General features: G+C 46.9%; 1 protein-coding gene and 1 long non-coding RNA gene across 14 annotated transcripts in view; one reads left to right on the top strand and one right to left on the bottom strand.

Annotated features, from left to right (window-relative positions):
• LOC149852288 (uncharacterized) overlaps positions 1-11,429 on the top strand; it is an 89,732-nt gene extending 78,303 nt beyond the window's left edge. For all 3 annotated transcript variants that reach the window (XR_016439337.1, XR_016439336.1, XR_016439338.1), the window contains 2 exons: positions 8,900-8,978; positions 11,311-11,429. This is a non-coding gene — a long non-coding RNA (uncharacterized LOC149852288). The remainder of the gene's footprint in view (positions 1-8,899; positions 8,979-11,310) is intronic.
• The window catches only part of LINGO1 (leucine rich repeat and Ig domain containing 1), a 471,014-nt gene continuing 465,991 nt past the window's right edge, over positions 11,077-16,099 (bottom strand). For 9 of the 11 annotated variants that reach the window (XM_090029091.1, XM_090029096.1, XM_090029095.1 and 6 more), the window contains one exon: positions 11,079-13,399. In XM_090029091.1, the coding sequence (XP_089885217.1) occupies positions 11,546-13,387 (1,842 nt within the window). In that variant the 5' untranslated portion in view covers positions 13,388-13,399 and the 3' untranslated portion in view covers positions 11,079-11,545. Of the gene's footprint in view, positions 13,400-16,099 lie in introns of all 11 variants that reach the window. The other 2 variants (XM_090029089.1, XM_090029099.1) reach the window with 1 other exon arrangement.

The following is a 16,099-nucleotide window of genomic DNA, read 5'->3' as shown; positions in this document are numbered from 1 at the left end:
CAGACAAAAGCTGCTTTTCCACACATCCCTCCCCCCAACAACTGCAAGGTATGATACATGGAACAGCAAACACCCTACAGCATGCCACAGGTACAAGCAGGGATAACGAGGGCACTGCCAGTGTCCTGCCTCTGTAATGGCAGGGAAGTAGTTGGTATTGGGAGTTCCCATAGCAACTTCCTTCCTGAGGGAAGGCATAGGAACAGTACAGAGCAGATGTTTGGAGCCTCCTCTGCAGCCTGGCCATACAGCATGAGCATGCAAAGAGAGCAGGGCTGAGACGGGCAAGGTGATAAACAAGAAGGTGACACTCCATATTCATCCTTTGCCAGCTGGCCCCACTCCCTGTCTGTCTAGCTACCTAATCTAGGCCCTTACCCTTCTGGCATAGGCAGTCTCTCAACCACTCATGAAATGCTGGGGGTCTTTCTCCACAGCCCCATAATGGGATGGAAACTTGTCATTTCTCTCTGGGATCAAGCCTACACCTGCACCTTTCATTTAATCCAGGCCCCCCAAACTGCCACATGACTGTACACCAGTCTGTGACCTGTGCTGATTAGGACAAGACCTTGATGGAGGCAGACAATCCCTTCCTGCCTGTGGTGGGCTTCTTAGCCCCATCCTCTGAGCTACGTGGTACCCATCCCTGTCAGCAATAGTGTGTTGGACTTGCTAGACCTGGTCTTTGCTTGCCTGGTGGACCCTACAAGCCTCTTTTATTAAGGGCATGGAGTCAGAGCTCTAACTGGGAAGGGAGCTGGCCATTTCATTCCTTGCATTCCCAAAGCTGTGGCAAGACTTTGCCCTGCAGAGTCAAGGCTGCACCCTCCGTACAGCAGTACCGAGGGAGGAAGTTCCTGTCCCTTGCCCTGTCAAAGTGGCATTGCCAGTGAGGCCTGCAGCAGGGAAAGCTGCACAGCTCCCTGTGATCATGCTGCTTATCTTTGATCAGGACAATAAATCAGAGCCTGATGGAGCACTGTGTTAGAGATGTTATTAAGATCTTGTAAAGAAATTATTGGGTACTCAAGCAACACCTCCTAGCACTGCAAGGAGCTGGGTCACACAGTAATTGTGTTGCACAGCCCCTACTGAAAAGGATTTGTTTCTCTCAGGTGGGGAAAGCCATCTCCCAGCCTGATACCACTTGGGGCTCTGGGCACCCTTCCTCCTATCCAGCCACTGCAATGCCCTTGCTTGAGTACACCCCTGCCTTCCACCCAGCCCTGTCACTGCTGTTACTAGGGCAGTTCCCCTTCAACAGTGCTGCAACACTGTCCTTACCCTAGGTACTGGGAATAACCCTCAGCCTCTCTGCTGGCCGTGGCCTGCATTGGTTCTGGTAATGCTCCCATCCAGTCGCAGCCTACCCTTACTGAAGCGTCCCCCCAGCTGTGGCACTGTCCTGTCTCTGGGAACCCCCACCCACCCTGCTACATCACTGTCTTTAGCTTGGTAGCCCCTCACCTACCCAGCCATGGTGTACTGCATTTACCCTGCACTGCATTTAGCCACTGCACTGCACTTTGCCTGAGAGCCCCAGTTAGACAAAATGCTGCACTGGGAATCCTGCTTGGTTAGCCACTGCATGGCACTTACTCTGGGAGCCCTCTACTTAGCCAATGCAAAATACATATACTCCTGGAGAATTTTCTCAGCCATGTCCCTACATGCCCCAAGCACTGGCTGTGCAGAATCAGAGCATGGGCAAACAAAACAACTACACCAGTTTTGAAAGGGAACAATGTACCACAGTTCAAGTGGATCCCTTTCATGTGTTCGCTCTGTGCCACCGTCAGTGGCTGCTAAACCATAGTGATTTAGCAGCTGTTTTGACTGGTGTAAATTGCCCCACTTTAGCTTCCATTTATGCTGGCTAGGAACAGAGATTTGAAAAGGTTACAATGGATCAGCTGAGTGTACCAAGAAATAGGGTGTCCTTCTCCTTTAGACTGGCCATCCATGGCCTTGGGCACTCTTGAGCTGTGAATGGTGGAGAATGGAAGTGGACGTCTACCTGCCATGTCTCCTGAGAAAGGCAAGCATATTTCTGCTGGCTTTAGCCTAAATTCTAAAGTAGAAGATATTTTTTGCAACACATCTATATTAACTTGCAAACTCCCCAGTAAACTATTAAGAGAATCAAATTCATCATTTGTATATATGGTTGATAGCGTAAGTAGGGGAAAAAGGGAAGAACCTAAAAATCAGCACTACCACCAGTCATTTACAACCTTTCCCTGCAAAGGTTTGGGACTAGCAGCCAGCATCTTCTGTGAATTTCACTTTTGTTTTTTCACATACACACTTCCATATACATGAACTCATGGACGCATTTTTCAGATCAATACTCTCTGCAATTTGGCTTTCAACTGAAACTGAAAAAAAGATCTGCCAACTGAGACTGAGCCACTGTAGAGCGCAAATATGTCTTTATAAGCTTAAGTTTTGAAAAACTGCACTCCCTGCTTGTAACAGATGCCAGCAAGGTTAGCAGAATACTGAGCGAAATGGATACGTTTAGAAGCAAGGATAAAAGCTTCCTTTTGCACGGAAACTCCATTGCAGCTCCTGAACATGTTCCAGATGTCAGCTGCTTGCCAAGATCTAGGAGTTGATTGCAAAAATTCCTTGGAATTTATGGCAGAGGACTTTTCTTTACCACACTGCCCATCTTGTAATGTTTCACTTAAATGGATGTGCTGCTGTTGTGGGGCATCTGCAGTGTTTCTGAGCAATTGTATAAAAAAATCCAACAGGTTATACTGGACCTTCAGTTGTGAAAAATCTTTCTTCCGCTGACTGTATGGAAATATCCAAAGCAAAATGGGAAAAAAATGAATTTCTCGTTCTTTTCTTGATCAGATTCATCTCTTGCTTCACAATCAAACATTTTCTTTCTGATTCATCCTCTAAGTTGTTTTATTAATTTATTTATTGTTGTGAGATGGTAGCTTTGCTTTCCAGCTCATCCGTCTGTTCCGTAGCATCAGTAAAGACACTTGTGAATCCCTTAGCAGAACAGGTAGTTTACAGGAAATCCTCTGAGGCTGTGCATCCAAGCTGATGCCTAGTTTGTTAAATATCCATTTTGACTTCTAAAAACATCTTACTTATGGTGCTGACTACACAAAGTCTAGTTATAGGCCAAAGTGCCTCAGGGTAAGGACTTCTATTTGTAGATTTTGTGAGGCAATACCTTGGTATAACTTTGAGTTTTAGTTTCATTAGGTTTCAATTATTGGTTACTAAAATTTGACATTCATAAACTTATGAAACTTGGTATGGAAATGTGCTGATTGCTTTAACTCAGCTTTCCCATCTTGTTCCACCTAAGGGGTGCTGGAAGCAGGTTGGTGACATGTTGACCCAGTACATATTGGCAAGGTGGTGAGGCTGAAAAAAAAAGTATCAACCCTTTCAAGCATATTGAAAAATCCTGTAGCTCCAGTGTGGTGTAACTGAGCGTGGGATGCAGAGGATTTGCTTTGCATAAGAGGAAAAGAATTCACTTGTAAAGGTTCCTCAGTCCCTTTTGAACTGTTCTTTGTTTATTTGCCCTCTTGTGGTAGCCTTAGCCTCAGATCCTTGAGTGAGATTCCCATGTTTTTTAATTGTCCAAGGAAAAATTCTGTTGTTCCACTACCAGTGGACCATGTCACATTAAAGAAGTTAACATGTTTTTAGATCTTAACTCTGCCTTTTGCCATCTCAGTTGCTTCAGACATTGTCATCTGCTCTTGTCTGCTAATGTCTTCAGCACAGTCAGCTCCAGTAGACTAGAGTGGGAAACACCATGAAATACTGTATTTATCATTCACCAGCAGTAGTTGTTTTCTAACACAATTGGCAAATTGGCGATGTTGTTGGACCACAGCAGGTGATAGGCAGTATTCTCTATTTGAATGAGAAACTTCCTAACTGGTTGTTTAGAAGTTTTAGGTTAGTTTATATTGGTGTACCGTCAGCTAGTGGTCTTCAGGGATTACATACATTTCCACAGCTGAAACTGAAAAAAACCAGACTGACGTGAATTTCTGGACATGAGATGAGTAAAGGAAAGTGGGAAGAAAAGCCAAAAATTTGAAATAAAATCTGGCACTTTTCAGATTTCTGAATTCCGCTGTCTTCCTTCCAGCTGGATCTTCAAGTCATGAATCTTCCTCCAACCAAAATGTCAGTGGTCCTACTGAAGAGAATAACCTTCTTAAGAAAGAAGGTTTTCTCTCGTCTAGTAGTTCTGATAGGTCTGAAACAAGAGAACAGTAAGCAAAAGCTGTCACCACAGAGGCAGATCCGTGTGGATGTCTGACTTCAAGCAATAATATCTTAATGCAATTACACCATCATTCAAGTAATATGGAAGAATCTACAGAGGCGAATGCAGAGTAGTGATGCTTTGAATAATCCTGCCAAACAGTAGTCAAGAACATTGTTCTCTTTTGGCTTGTGAACATTGGGCTGGGGCAAATACAACCTAATGATTTTCCTCTTGATTGTTAATTTCTAGGTGAGGAGACAAGACCCCAGTGATTAGACAAACAGTCACTGAAAAGCTGCAAACACTTATGTATTGTATCATGTGACCTCACCTGTGCTCTTGAATTGCTTTTCCCTTCCCCAACAGTCTTGAGAATAAAGGTCAAGAACTGCCCGTAATGTTTGGGTACCAGTTGTAAAGTGAGAGCAGCACAGAGCAAGGAACTACTTACAGATGAAACCTCAACAAATAATACTTTATTTTTTAGTAAGTTTCTTTATAACAGCAACAGATCTTGATTCCATCCTTTGATTGCAGGGACACTAATATCTGTAGCAAATGAACTCCTTGGGCTTTGTTTTTTTTATGTGTGTGTTGAATTAGGCCTTTTAATTACAGTATTAAAAAGGATAACTGGAAGTCAATTAAAAAGCTCTTTCAAATTGCCAGTATTAATAGCCATCCAGGAACAGGGAGACCAAGGCACCTGTCTGCAAATGTCTCATTCTGCTGCTCTGATGGGCTGATGATTTAATTGTTCTCAGTCTGGGCAATCCAGACTAAAATAGAGGTGCACACTTATTTTTATGGCACTATATGGCCTTTCTGGTTGGGGCATGGCAGAGCTGTACAAAGTGGGGGAGTTGCTTATGCTTGCTCCCCTTCCTGGTGCTCTTGTGCAAGGGCTAGTCACACCCTGGCTGTTCTGTCTGCATCCCCATCCTGCCCCCTTGAAATAAGCATTACTGCCCCCCACACACAGACCAGGGGAACAGGAAAGTGAGCACTGAGAGGAAATGTGTCTTATTTGAGGTCATTGTGCATGTCAGTAGCAGAGTAGCTAATCCAGCTCAAGGCTCTTGGGTAGGTCAGTGGACTGGAAAGAAACTGACAGCACTTTTCAATTCAACCTGGTTAGTTCTTTTATTCTAGCATATAATAAGACCACTGCCAAATGCAGTTTGGGTTGAAACACGATTGGAAAAGTGGAAATATTTCATTGCAACATTTTCCAAATGGAAGTGATTCAAAACAACCTTCCTATTTCAAAATGGCCCCAATTTTAAATAGGTCTTAAGCAACCTGAAAACAAAACAAAATAATTTCTTTGGGGTTGATTTAAATACTGGAGGAAAAGAAATAAAGAGCCCTAAGAATGCTTTGCCCAATTGTTTTAGTTCACATAACCTGGAAGATTTGTTATTAGCCCAGCTTTGCTCTCACTCGCAGTGTCCCTTGGGTTTGGTTATTACAGTACCTTTCCTCCCTAAAGAATTCTTACATATTTTGCAAATCCCATATCAAGAATCAGCTTGTTCACCCTGGAAATGCATTACAACAGCACACAGGGGGCAGAGGCTCACACAGGAAGGATAGCAGAACTGCCTGAGACTGCAGCAGGGAGACGCAGTGGCCTGGACATGAAGCAGACCCTAGGAAGTCCTCTAACTCGGTTACACTGATGGAGACCATTAGCACAGCATATACAGCTGGTGGAAGTGCATTAGCACAGCATATACAGCTGGTATTTTTTTTGTCTAGCTAAGCCATGAGCTGCTGGAGGCAGAGTGGGCCTGCAGCACATGGGAAGATTTTTCGGTCTAATATTCTGAGGAACAAGGAAGCCAAAATAATTTCTCATCACTTTGAACCAACCTGCACTGGGCCTAGGTCAAACCCTAGTTCTGAACAGCTCTTGCCTTTGACAAACTTCAGACCTAGCCTCCAGCTCTGCCATGGACTCAACCAGCCTCCCACACCTATTACCTCTAATCTTCACTTTGATCCTGAGGGGAGTTTTGGATCCAAATTTAAGGTTGCCCACACTTTATTGGTGGGGGGATACTGGTGTATTATACTGCCACTGCATCCTGCATATGGATGTGACTGTCATGGTAAACCTGGTCTTTACAGTGGGATAGTCACACCCCCTTTGAGATTATTTTAGTCTCCCCATTCTCCAGTAATGAAATGACACTGGCCAAAACATGGTTTTGCTCCTATAACTGTGTCTGTACTAGGAACCTGGGCCAGCAAAGCTATGTCAGACTGGGCTCAATCTCATCATAACCTCGCTTCCTTTCCCCCCCCCAAGACTGGCAGACATAGGCCAGAAGAAAAATCACCTGGATGGAGAAGACTCTGGAGGAATACTAGACAGGTCCAATCACTTTATTGGAAGTTTGTGGCAAGTGCTGCTGGGAAAACCTGTAGGTGGGTAAAACTATATCATCTAGCAGGAAACAGCAAGAACCTTGTCCACATGAGACCTGGGAATATTTCAAAAGCAAATTGCATCTTGTAAAATTAATTTGGCACATATAGCTCTTCTGTAAGCCAGATAGATTTGTTTCATAGCCCTGAGAACAATAATAAATAGTAATCATCAATATTTAGCATGTCTTTATTACCTTTCATATAGCCTTTCGTTCATTTGTCAAAGGCAGGTTGGCATGATTATCTCTATTTGACAAACAGGGAAACAAGACAGAAGAGGTGAAATGATCTGCTCAGGGTCACACAATGAGTTGGTGGTAAAGCTGGGATGAATTTTATGGTTTGCTTCCTGCTTCTGGTTAGGATTTAATGGCTTTGATTATTTGTATGGCATCTAAATGTACAATCGTGATACAGGAAATGCAGGGAAATGGAACGTGCTTACCCAGGGTTAATGTCCCAATCGTGAAAGGGGCCATAGGATTTGTAGTGACTGCAAGTGCTTTGTGCTTTAGTTTGGTAGCTTCCATAAGACGTGCTAGGGAGGAGCCCTCTCAAGATACACTGGACCTTTCTTTCATTCTCTGGGGTTTGAGTATGGCATTATGGTAAATATCAAGTGGCAAAAGTCATGCTGTGGTAGGAGCCTAGTGACATCTCTGGAAAGGGTGAATAATCTAGATATAAGCAGGCATAAGATACATGCATCACACAGAGCCTTGGAAAGATCTAACAAACTTGGGAATAATACACCAATAATAGAGATCTCCTCCAGCACCACATCCAGGATGCAATGGAATGCAAGAGAGGGGGAAACGGCTGATGATTAAATACTAGACTCTTAAGGTCATGACTGAGAAAGAGACAACTTTGTCCTCTTGCTATTGGGTTCCCAGTGGCTTAGGTCCCAAATAGAATGACTTCACAGTCTCCTTAGAGATTAGCAACCCAACTGAAACAGAGCTGAAGACTCCATATGAGGACTGAGCTGCGCTGTCAGAGGAAGCCTGGGACTGGGATTTCAGACAAGTCACGGTTGTAGTACATTCAAGTCTGCTAAGGTGCAGTGGAGGATAGGGCAGGTCAGGGCCCAAGCACATTGGAGTTTTCAGTAGAAAGGATGCTGAAAGCAGAGCTGTGGGTGCTTTGGTAGGGCTCTCCAAGACTTCCATAATAGGGAAGATGGGAAGTCAGATGCAAATACTACCTTAGACTCTCTGCATGTTCCTAGCATACCAGCTTGGTACTCACCGGATGGTCCCTGGAGAAGCTGTAAAAGATCTGCTTATTCTCAAATCCATTGCTGTTCCTGACACTCCCATATTTCTCCCTTGCATTCATCTTTTTTACTGACTGCAGATGCAGTCGAGTCGGAATGGCATTAATGCCTTTGATACCCTCTACTTGGCTGTCAGTGTGATCCAATGCAGGGTACAGCCCACTGCAGGGGGGTTTGTGCTGCTGGCAGTTATTCATTCAACAGTGAATACTGCACTGTTGGTTATTCCAGCACTTCACTCTGCATCTTTTAGATATGAGAGTGTTTGCAACATGGCCCTTCTCTTCCCTTTGCCCTTACCCTGGGTCCTGGTTCTGTCATACCACAGGCAGACTTTGTTCATACCCTCATTTAGGCAGATGAGCTACCTCTTGAGTGGTTGTGTCTTGAGTAGCCTGCTTCATTCGCCAATGGGTTATGGAGTGCAGTGATACACTGAAGCCGCCCCTCTACTTACCACCCGGATACAGAACAGCAGCACAAGCTCCTCCTGTCTGCCCTGACAATACCTTACAACCCTGCCTGGGCAGGATGGCTGTTCAGATGATCACAAGGTAGCTCCAGTTCCATCATCTGATTTCTGTCCCAGCAAACATGCTCATTAACACCAGTTGTGATGGTGGCAGTCTGTGATGCAGCCATCTGTCTATTGGGAGCTGGAATGGGACAGATTTAGTTCCCTTCACTCACCCAACAGATCTGAGAGGGCAGCAGGTCTCAAGCGTGATCCAGATTCCAACTGGTGGTTATTAGGCTACTCCTCCCAATGTCCCAGTCTCTCCTGCCCAAGCTGTCAGCTCCCTCTGGAAATTACAAAATTCGTGTGACACGGTTCGAGAGGCCCTGGGCTCCCAGGTTTTTTAAGCTAGAGAAATTCTTGAGAACTGCTTCAAAGAGGGCCCCATTTTGTCATTTTACAGAGGTCCTAGCCCATATTTCCCATGGGATACTGCCCTGTTTCCAGTGAAGATGCTCTATTCATCATCTTTTCCTTTCCTTGTAAGTACAGAAATTCAGTCAACCCTTTCCAAAATGTGTAAGTGAGAATTGTATTTAATTAAATTCCTCCAGAGGCTTAGATATTGGGATAAACTGAACAGGGAAGGTCTGTGCCTGTTTTTCAAAGCTTATCTTGAAACAGATCTTTTCCCCTTGTTTCTTCGCCTCTTAATTTCTCCCTCCCTTTGCGGCTGCCCTTCTGACTCAGTGCTTTAATTTATTCACCATGCACTGTCTTCATGCCAGTGCTTTCTGTAATTTACACCAACTCTGCTACATAGTATTTAACTCCACTAAATGTTCTGGGACATCCTTCCAGGGAGAGAGATACTATGCAAAGTAAACTTTTATGAATCCCAGTCTTGATCTCCAGGGGGCGCTTTGAAGACCACCACAGCACATATGCCTGTGCATGTGTGCGCATGCACACACACACACACACACACGCACACACGTGTGCACACAGATGCACGCAACAGGCAAAATTTGTCTTTAATATACTAAGCACACTTTCAAATGCTGGCCTTTAAACAATGCTTAATCTTAAAAATAGGCGATTATAACCCTCAAACAGAGGTAGACCTCTCCAGAGCCCCTTGGGACTAACCCCAACACCAAGAGGTGGGCCCAGGGAGGGTTGCTACTCCATAAAACCTTAAGTGTCCAGATATAACAGTGATGGGCACATTAGAGAGATCCAGGTCATAGACAGAGAAAACAGCCTGCATTGCCCCAGCCCAAAACTACCGTGTCCCCCAGTCTTTCCCAAAACTACTGTGTCCCCCAGTCTTCCCTGCCTACAGTCATTTCCCATCCCTCTTTCTGTCACTGGTTCTTGAATCTTCTAGATAAGGTCTTCTGAATGTCTAGAAACTAGTCTCAAAAGAAATGCCAGAGGGTGTTGGAGAGTCTGGCTACCAACTGTCAGGGAATAAAAAAAGTTGCAAGGCATGTCATTACTAACCTGGAAATCAGGGACAGAGAACATCAGGGAACTCCCTGGATTGGTGGCTCCAGGGAGGACATGTTGGCTGACAAAACCCTTTTGTTGAAGCCTAGGAATGCTGGTGCCAGAGCAGGGGGCACAGCACTTCCATCCTACACGTAATTCCTACGCCATCCACAAGCCAGCTTCTACTTTCAGCTGCACCTAAATTCAATGGGCAGAGCTGGTCAGCATTTGTCCCAGGCTGCCTCCCCTACCCCTTCCAGCAGCACCACAGGTTCCATCGGTCCCACTTGGAGGAAACCCCACTCTTTCTCCAAAGCAGCACTCATTGCAGGCCAAGGAGCCAGCTGTTTTACCTCTGCTGGTGTAAATCAGGATAATTTTGTTGAAGTCAGTGGCGTTCCAGGAGCATAAGACCAATGTGAGAGCAAAATCAGACCCTCTGCCTGACAGGAGGTAGGACTATCGCTGAGAGCTGCAGAAAGTGTCTCTGCCCTGCATAGCATTAGTGGAATGCCTAAATAACAGGACCCCTTTCACCAGTAGTCCTAGGAAAAGCCCAAGCTGGCATGTCCTGGACTGTGCCGGGGAAGGTCCCAGGTGGGATACATTTCAGAACAGTGACAGCAGGAGCGGTACTCTAGTGGCCTGAGAGCCTGACCTTTACAGACTCTCCAGTCTGTTTTGAACTGGTTCCTTGTTCTTACAGCTTGCTGTTGTCAGCTGGCAGAGTAAAGACCAGGAGACACAGCACTGTTGTTCTACGGGCACTGCAGATCTGAAATTCAGATATCAGCTGGCTTCCTCAGAACTAATGGAGAAAGGCTGTACAGCACCACATGGACTTTGAACCCTGAGCTTGCTGAAAGGAATGGCATTATCTCAACCAGTCATTACAGAAAACTGAACTATTTTAATATAAAAGGCAAAGTGAAAAATTAGGGCTGAATTCTGGTTGGACATATTCCCCTGGTAACCTCACTTGCTTCAGTGGTTCTACCTGGGATGTAAATCACACCAGAATTTGTTCCCGACTCCCTGGTAAGCAACATCTTTTCCCTCAATTCACCTGGCCTCTGGAGTCACGTGGACAGGAGGCCCAGTTCTTTTCCTTCTGAGACAGCTAGAAACCTCTTCCGCAGAGAGTCAGAGAAGAGGAGGAAAAACAAAAACTTATCAGATACAGAACCGGACAGATCAAGAAGTCAAAATTTTGCATTCCAACTATCTATAGGAAATAGGGATTTTTTTATTATTTCAAGTTTTCATAAAAATCCATAATTATTGAAATCAAAGTTACAGAGGAAAGTTCGTAACTTTTTTTATTGATTTACTTTATTTAATCTTTGTTCTGCTTTTTGTTTTTTCTCTTCTGGTAATTAGATCTGACACCGCAGTCCGTCAGATTATGTCCTTACAAACACGGGAGTCCTGAAGATGTCAGCAGAATGTTTTCCTGGTATAAAGAGGAAGAGAAAGAGGTGGTGGAGTGGGCAAGTGGGATCAGAACAACAGGGACGAGGGGATTGGAGGGAGGAAAGAGGTCGGTATGTTTGTAGCAATGTTTTTGTTTTGTTTTATATTTAAAAAAACTTTATTATTTGCAAATTGCTTCCAGCTAGATCATCTTCATGTTGAACTTGCGTGGCGCATCAGCAGAGGTGATTCCAGCATCAGATTTGCGCGGCACATACTCAATCTCAATGTTGTGCTTAGTGTTACCTTTCCCCCTGCTCCACAGGAAGAGGAGCACCAGACAGAACAGCACCACACCCAGGAAGGAGATGAAGCCCATGGTGGTGGCAATGATGAGAGTCTTAATGTCGAAGGGGAAAGGCACCGTGGCGCGTGTGCTGTTGGCGTCACTCTCGTTGGGCTGGTTGGAGATGAAAGCAAAGGTCTTGTTGGGCTGGTGGGGCCAGTCTGGGGAGTAGCTCCGCACATGCAGGTGAGCCAGCATAGTGTCATTGCCACCTGCATTGCTGGCAATGCATAGGTAGGTGCCATTGTCCTGGATCTGGGCATAGCGCACCTCCAGAGTGCCATCGGGGAAGACGGTGAGCCGTCCGTTGGTTTTGGTAGAGATGAGGTGCTTCCTGGGAGAGAGCCACATGATTGCGGGGGGTGGGTCCCCATCTGCCCGGCAGACAAAATGTACTGTGTGGCCCTCATCCACAAAGATCTGCTGCGGCTTGCGGTCCCGTATCCGCGCCCGGCGGCAGGTGAAGTAGTTGGGCAGGAGCACATCAGGGAAGTCCTTGAACTCTTTTCCCTGGACAAACTCAGGCGTGGAGCAGGTGGGCTGCTGCTTATTGAAATTCAACCTCCAGCGGCGTCGGAAAACCCAAAGCAGCCTGCAGTCACAGGCCAAAGGGTTGTTATCCAAAATGAGCGTCTCCAGATTCCCCACCGAGTGGAAGGCCGATTCCTCCAGTGTGGTCAGCAAATTCCCAGAAACGTTCAGAATGCGCAAGTAATTGAGGCCTCGGAAGGCATAGGGCTCCACGGTGGTGAGCTGCCCGCCCACCAGCTGGATCTCCTGCAGCCTGAGCAGGTCATGCAACATGGAGCCCTCAATGGTGATAATGGGGTTGTAGGACAGGTTCAGGAACCTGAGATAAACCAAGTGCCTCACAGACACGTATGGGATGGAAGTCAGATTGCAGTGAGTGATGGACAAAGATGTGAGGTTCAGCCCATAGAGGCAGTTGGACGTCATGGTATCCAGGTAGGGCCAATGGGAGATCTCCAGGACCTTAAGCCTGTATAGCCTCTTAAATGAGTAATCCTTGATGGCATTGATGTTCAGGTGCCTCAGCCTCAGCACGATCAAGCCGTGCAAGTGGGATAGTGCCTCCGTGGGGATGGAGGTCAAGTTGCATTTTTCCAGTGTAAGCTGCTCCAAGCTGTTAAGGCCACTAAAGGCCCGGTGGGATATGTAAACTAGGTCATTGTCCCCCACCTCTAACGACTTCAGGTTGTACAAGTCCTGGAACATGTAATCTAGGAGGATGACAATTTTGTTCTCACTAATGTCTAGCTTGGTAAGATTGCTGAGTCCAGTAAACACCCCGAGCGGGATGAGCTTGAGCCTGTTACTCCTGAGACCCAGAGTCCTGAGGTTGAAGAGGCTGTTGAAAGCCCCAGGCTCAATGGCACTGATAATGTTCTCATTTAATTCCAGCTCCTCCAAATGAGGGTAGTTGGTGAATTCATCCTGGTTGAGCGTCTTGATCCGGTTCTTACCCAAGTCCAGGAGCCGGGTCTCAGTTGGGATCCCCTCGGGGACGGATAGGTATCGCTTTCGGTGGCACAGCACAGAGCGCTCCTGGGCAGAGCACTCACAGCGGGGCGGGCAGCCTGTGGCAGAGCCAGAGAGGATGGAGCCCAGCATCAGGAGGAGAATAGGCTGCCAGCAGGCCAGGATTGGGCTATGCATGCTCGCCTCCCCAGCTATCATCCTATCTCTCACCTGCAGGCAACACAAGAGCAAAGGGGGAAGGGAAAGAAAACAAGAGCAGATGTTAGCAAACCAAGGCCAGCGCCATGGCAAAAGTCACTGCATTTTGAGCCCACTCCAAGGTTTATTCACCTGCCAGCACTGTTGTTAGTGCAAGGTGAAATGCAAGGTCAAGATTAGACACCTCTAGTCAATAAATCTGGAATTTTAATATGCACTGCAGCAGCAGCAACAGCAGCGTGATTCAGTGTGGGGCATGTAGCCAGGCACGCCTGTGTTGCAGCGATGGCAGGAAACACTCCCTTTAAAACAAAAGAATGCAAATGCTTGACTTACTGTAGCTGGCCCAGACCAGTGTTTCACTAGCTTGGCTTAATGCTCTGGATACCCTGAGCACTAGCCCTAGCTGTGTCTAGGGCTACATATCCAGCTAGTTACTCATCCTTTTCTCTTTACCCAGCATTTTTCCTTATTCCCTTGCTGTCTTCTGGTAGTTGCTCTGACACCAGTGTTTGGGACCCAACCTCGCAATGTTGAGCACTGGCCAACATCTCTTATGAGCAACAACGCTTGCATCTGCATACAAGCCTGTGTTTATCACCAGCTATGGGGAAACATCCCACAGCCAGTGCCCTCCAGAGTCTGTGTCCGTCCCCTAGTAAGCAGCTCTCTGCACCTAAGCATGAAACTCCTTTCTACTTCTTTTCAGTGTCCACTGAGGAGGCTGTCTCTTCTCTGCAGCCAGGAGGAGGTAACCAAACTGCAGTAGCAATCACCTCAGGACCTGTAAACCTTGTTTAGTTACTTCAGTGGGCTTTGAATTTTCTGCTCCCTGTATGCAAATTCACAAGATTTCTGTCTGTGTAGTTCTAATCATCCAAAATCTACTTGAAATGGCAAGATGGACCTGCCCCCAGGCATGGCAGGAGGACAGTGCTCCAGCCCCTCAGACAACACTTGGTCCAGCAGGCATGTAAGGACAGCCCCTTCTCAACAGGCGCTGGCAGGCAGGAGATCCCCATTACTGTGACTGGCACTACACTGGGCCAGGGGCATACCATAAGACACAGCCCCTGGCCTAAGGAGCTCATAATATTAGTAAGGAGGACAGACATGGCACTAGAGAAGAAAAAGCAGCCCCCTGTGCAGATCTGCAGCCACCTGTGCCTAAGTCAAGAGTAAATCCAGGTCCCCTGATCCCAAAACACATGGCCCACTGTTGCCCTTTGCACCACACTGCCTCCCAAACTGAGATTCCTGTAGACTGGAGCGGTTGTGAAGACAGTGGGGAATTCATCAACACGGTGATGTAATGAGAGAAGAGAGCCTGAAATGGTTCAGTGTCTCAGGGCAATGAGATCTGAGATCACTCCTGAATGGCAAAAGTTCCCATTTCTCGTGGGGTAACTGGCTTAAATCTGCCTGTGTGTCCCAATCCCCTGATCTCAGTGGTGCCCTGAGTGCCTTAGCATGACAGTTTGGCTTATGCGAAGGGCTCAGAGCTTGCTTTGCAGTCTGCTCATACGCAGCAAGGACAATAGTCTCCACTAATGCAGTCGGTTCTGAGGGGAGGCACGTCCAAAAGGGAAGATGTCAGCAGTTTGGCCAGCAGCACCCTAATGAGGTGCCTAGGTACTGGGAAGCAACTTCACATATGTGGAGGCAGCCTTCTGGCAGGGCAGCCATCCTCTTGCTCTGTTTGCTGGAAGACGTATAGCACAGAGCCACCAGGCCCTCCCTGAGGACTGGGGGATGTGGTTGTGGAGAAAGAACTTTGTTTCCTAGTCCAAATGCAGCCTTTTAGCTATACTGCTCCCAACCTTGTGACTTGCTGCCTGAATGTGGAGAGCATTTCATAGTTTCATAGTTTCTAGGGTCAAAAGGGACCTGAGTAGCTCATCAAGTCCGACCCCCGGCATGGCAGGAAAGAGTACTGGGGTCAAACGACCCCAGCAAGGTGTACATCTAGCCTCCTCTTCAAGACCCCCAGGGTAGGAGCCAGCACCACTTCGCCTGGAAGTTGGTACCAAATCCTAGCCGCCCTGACCGTGAAGTAGCACCTCCTGATGTCTAATCTGAATTTACCTTCTGCCAGCTTGTTACTGTTATTTCTAGTCACTCCTGGCAGTGCTCAGGGGAACAAGGACTCCCCCAATGCCCGCTGATCCCCCCTGACTAGTTTGTAACAGGCCACGAGATCCCCCCTCAGCCTTCTCTTGTGGGGGCTGAACAGGGTCAGGTCCCATAGCCACTCCTCGTAGGGCCTGCCCTGCTGCCCCCTGATCATGCGAGTGGCCCTCCTCTGGACCCTCTCCATGTTGTCCACATCCCTCTTGAAGTGTGGTGCCCAGAACTGGACGCAGTACTCCAGCTGCGGCCTGACCAGTGTCACACAGAGGGGGAGGATCACCTTCTTGAACCTGCTCGAGATGCATCTGTGGATGCACGACAAGGTATGGTTGGCCTTCCTGACTGCATCCCCACCCTGCCGGCCCATGTTCTTCTTGGCATCAGTGATGACTCCAAGATCCTTTTCTGCCTCTGCACTGACGAGAAGGGAGTTCCCCAGCTCTTCCTCCCCAGGTGCATCACTTTGCACTTGTCAGTGTTGAATCCCATCCTATTCTCATCTGCCCACCCCTGTAACCTGTCTAGGTCCGATTGCAGCCTATTCCTCCCTTCTAGTGTGTTCACATCCCTCCACATCTTAGT

Source organism: Crocodylus siamensis, chromosome 15, assembly GCF_052110815.1.
Source record: "Crocodylus siamensis isolate JL-2025a chromosome 15, ASM5211081v1, whole genome shotgun sequence".
In the NCBI taxonomy this organism is placed as follows: domain Eukaryota; kingdom Metazoa; phylum Chordata; order Crocodylia; family Crocodylidae; genus Crocodylus; species Crocodylus siamensis.
Note: the sequence above shows the minus strand (reverse complement) of the source record. Positions and strands in the feature narration are given on the sequence as shown.